At 42.7% G+C, this 3106-nt stretch overlaps 1 protein-coding gene across 1 annotated transcript; it reads left to right on the top strand.

Moving 5' to 3' along the window:
* Positions 1 to 763: 763 nt before the first annotated feature.
* Positions 764 to 1447, top strand: LOC111064672. The gene is made up of 3 exons (XM_022352422.2): positions 764 to 911; positions 966 to 1194; positions 1261 to 1447. The coding sequence occupies exons 1-3, from the start codon at positions 774 to 776 to the stop codon at positions 1395 to 1397; spliced, it is 504 nt and encodes a 167-aa protein (XP_022208114.2). The 5' UTR covers positions 764 to 773; the 3' UTR covers positions 1398 to 1447.
* Positions 1448 to 3106: the final 1659 nt, after the last annotated feature.

Consider the following 3106-nt stretch of genomic DNA (forward strand, 5'->3'; position numbering starts at 1 on the left):
ATTGCATAGCAGAGAAGCCAAAATAACGCAGAAGAAGTGACACTAAAAGAACGACCATAATTATTGGTAAACGTCATTCACTGGAGTATCCTTCGGTTTTTTTGTGTGTGTGGTAGTGCAGGGGATTTATTGTACAAGTACTCGTATTCGTATATATTTTTGGGGTATGAGGTCGTCTTGAGGGTTGGCATAAGAGAACTATTAAAGTGTTTTATGGTTCTAGAGACAAGGCGCACCGAACGAGCGAACGTACTAGCAAAGGGCTGGGTCTGGGTAGAAATAAATGGCAACAGGGGGCCCTGCCCCTGGCCACCCAATTGAGGTAGAGGTAACGTAAGATTTAGAGGTTTTCCTTTGGCATTTCTCCTACTTTCTTTCGCTTTTTTTTCGGGTGCTTTTCTTTGTGGTTTTCTTTATCTCTTACAGACAGCAGACCTGAAGACTGATGTGTGTGGGTGTGGGCGCGGACTGCGATTTCTAGCTGCAGTTTGAGATACAAATTTTGTGTGGCTGCGGCTGCTTATGAAAGCCAGACTTTGATGGGGATTCGATGGGCCAGCTGGCAGAGCTGAGACAGAGTGGCACTGCTGCATGACGCGTACCATTAAAATTATTACAAATGCGAAACTAAACCTACATCTGTTCTTGGTGCATTTTTTTCCCAGCAACAAAACATATGTTTTTTATCGCCGATAAAACTATGACCAAAGCTGCAAATGTCCAGCTTAAACATTCAGTAGCCCAGAGACACTCCAATAAAAACCAAGTAGATCATGAGAAAGTCTTTAATTTGCTTTGAAATTCTCACAATATTATGCCACACGCAAGGCCGAACTGCCAAGAACTGGCGCCAGGCCATGTACGATGGCTGTTTGGAACCTTTGCCCAACAAAAATCCAGATATATGGCGCGTAAGCATAGAAAAATTCATAGAAATAAAACCAAATTGAAAACCCTATAAATAGCTGCCCAAACACTGGCATCGTCAGTATACCTATCCACCGATCTACATGAATGCCGTGTGTCCTGCCAAGGATAGTTATGTGTATTTGTCGCTGGAAAATCTAGTCCATACTCCGTTGAATTATTTTCCACTGCTGCCAGTGCCATTCTTACTCTGTTCGGACTATAATCATTATGCGGTTTTGGTGTTTTGTTATGTGCAGAAAAACGAACAGGATTTTCAAGTGTTTTGTAAGTGATTTTAAAATAAAATAAAAAGTAATACTTAATTTATTTATTATTTATTGCCTTTTTTAGATAATCAATCCATAATCTTGACGGTGGAGAAAAATCCAATGGATTCGATTATCAATAAAAGCAAAAAGTGTCTACAGAAATTTCCACAATTTAAGTTTTATCAAAATTTAACTAAAATTCAGTTTTTTAAGTGCTAGCAAAACCAATTTTATATCCAAATATAAAACACTTCTTGGAGTGTACTTTTTGTGGACATTTATCCTATGAAATAATTCATTATGCATCACAATAATTTACCAGGATCTTTCTTAACAGAAGAGGAACTGCCTGCCCTTTTGCCTTGGGGTGGGGGGAGCTAATTCATTCCGCGAGAAGGCTTTTCTTTCCGTTTCTGGGGGGTTTCCTTGGCTGCCGTTTCCGAAACATTTAACAACAGAACCTGAGCGAGTAAAAAATAAAAGTGTTGCGCTGCTCATTTAACCCGAAACTCTGTAGCTGTAGCTCACTGTAGTAGCGCGGAGCAGACCCATGAGCCAGGAGCCAGGAGCCAGCGAACCGCATTGAAAAGTACCTTCAGAGCTCAATAATTTAACGGATTTGGGTTGGGTGGAGGGGGCCAGGACTGCGACCGGGGTGGCCCAGAGGCAAGAAGCAGGACCTCTCTACAATGAGAAAATTTTTGGGAAAACATTAACATTAGCCTAAAATATTGTCCCATAATTTGCCGCGAGCGGCAGCACTGTTGATGGTGACAATGCCACACGGGTGGGGTGGGTGGGGTGGATGTTGCGCAAGGACGGTAAAATATTTGCCACAGCCAGCAAATGAAGCCACTTGCTGGCAGCCCTAGAGGGAGGGAGTGAGAGAGAGAGAGCGCGGGTGGATGGGTCTTTTGGGTGGATGTTTTTTGGCGACAATTTTAAAATGCCAAACGGCGGCAAGCGAGCGTTTATCAAGCTGAACGACAACAACGATTTGAAGGAAGGAACTGCTGCCACAGGAGCCGTAGCAGTAGCCGGAGTGGCAGCGGCAGTGGCATCAACCCTCGAAGCACATTTCCAGTGTGCCCATCACTCAAGTCACAAAATTAGGCAATTAAAAATATGCCGAAGGCGCTTCTCGTTCTCAAATGAATGGTCGGTCGGTCTCTCTGTAGGAGGAGATGCAGCAGCAGCAGCAGCAGCAGTTGAGAGACATTAGAGATAGCTTAGTGGGTGCGGGAGTAGCAGGAGGGAGCTGTAAGGTTTTTGGCACGAACGGAATGGGACGTAGCCTTAGCATATGAATCATCGGCTCAAGGATGTGGTGTGGGTCTGAGCTGTGAGCTGTGGGCTGTGGGGGTGTTGGCCCTGCATATGATGCCAACCCATCAGAAAGGAGACGCAAATTGCCAGAAATTTTGTGGTCTACCTCGGAGTCAGCTGTGGGGAATGTTTTGGCAACAAAATTATGGCAGGGGAAAGGGAGTTTTGAAAGAAGATTTTCTTAGGGAATATGGGAGTAGACAAGAAAAGAATATAGGGTTAAAGAATGGGAAAATTTTGGGCAGACAATTAGGCAGAAAAAGGTTTAACTCAATAAAAAAACGTTTGTAAATAATTTTCAAAATTTTATTTTATTTATTTATATATATTTTTTTAGTTAAATGTGTCCATGTGTACAAGCTAAATGCTACTCTTAGATCAAAGATGAAGCCAATTCCAAGCAGATCTTTGGTACTTCAGAGCACAACAGTCCATGGGAACTCCTTCCTGAAAAACTGGTAACCATTTCAGACAGCTCCAAATCACAATTTCCTCTATATATCACAGCCAAGTCCATCCTACATCTTACCGCATTTAATCAACTCCAAGAATCTGCCCTAAATAATCCCTTAAATCAAACTTTTGCGCCCTAGATAATCCAA

Source organism: Drosophila obscura, unplaced genomic scaffold, assembly GCF_018151105.1.
Source record: "Drosophila obscura isolate BZ-5 IFL unplaced genomic scaffold, ASM1815110v1 contig_179, whole genome shotgun sequence".
NCBI classification, from domain to species: domain Eukaryota; kingdom Metazoa; phylum Arthropoda; class Insecta; order Diptera; family Drosophilidae; genus Drosophila; species Drosophila obscura.

Excerpts from the sequence above, each read along its gene's own strand:
- LOC111064672 (XM_022352422.2), top strand. The coding sequence starts at position 774 with ATGAGAAAGTCTTTAATTTGCTTTGAAATTCTCACAATATTATGCCAC. Across the intron at positions 912-965 it reads AAAATCCAGATATATGGCGC|CTGCCCAAACACTGGCATCG; the intron begins GTAAGCATAGAA and ends CCCTATAAATAG. Across the intron at positions 1,195-1,260 it reads ACAGGATTTTCAAGTGTTTT|ATAATCAATCCATAATCTTG; the intron begins GTAAGTGATTTT and ends TGCCTTTTTTAG.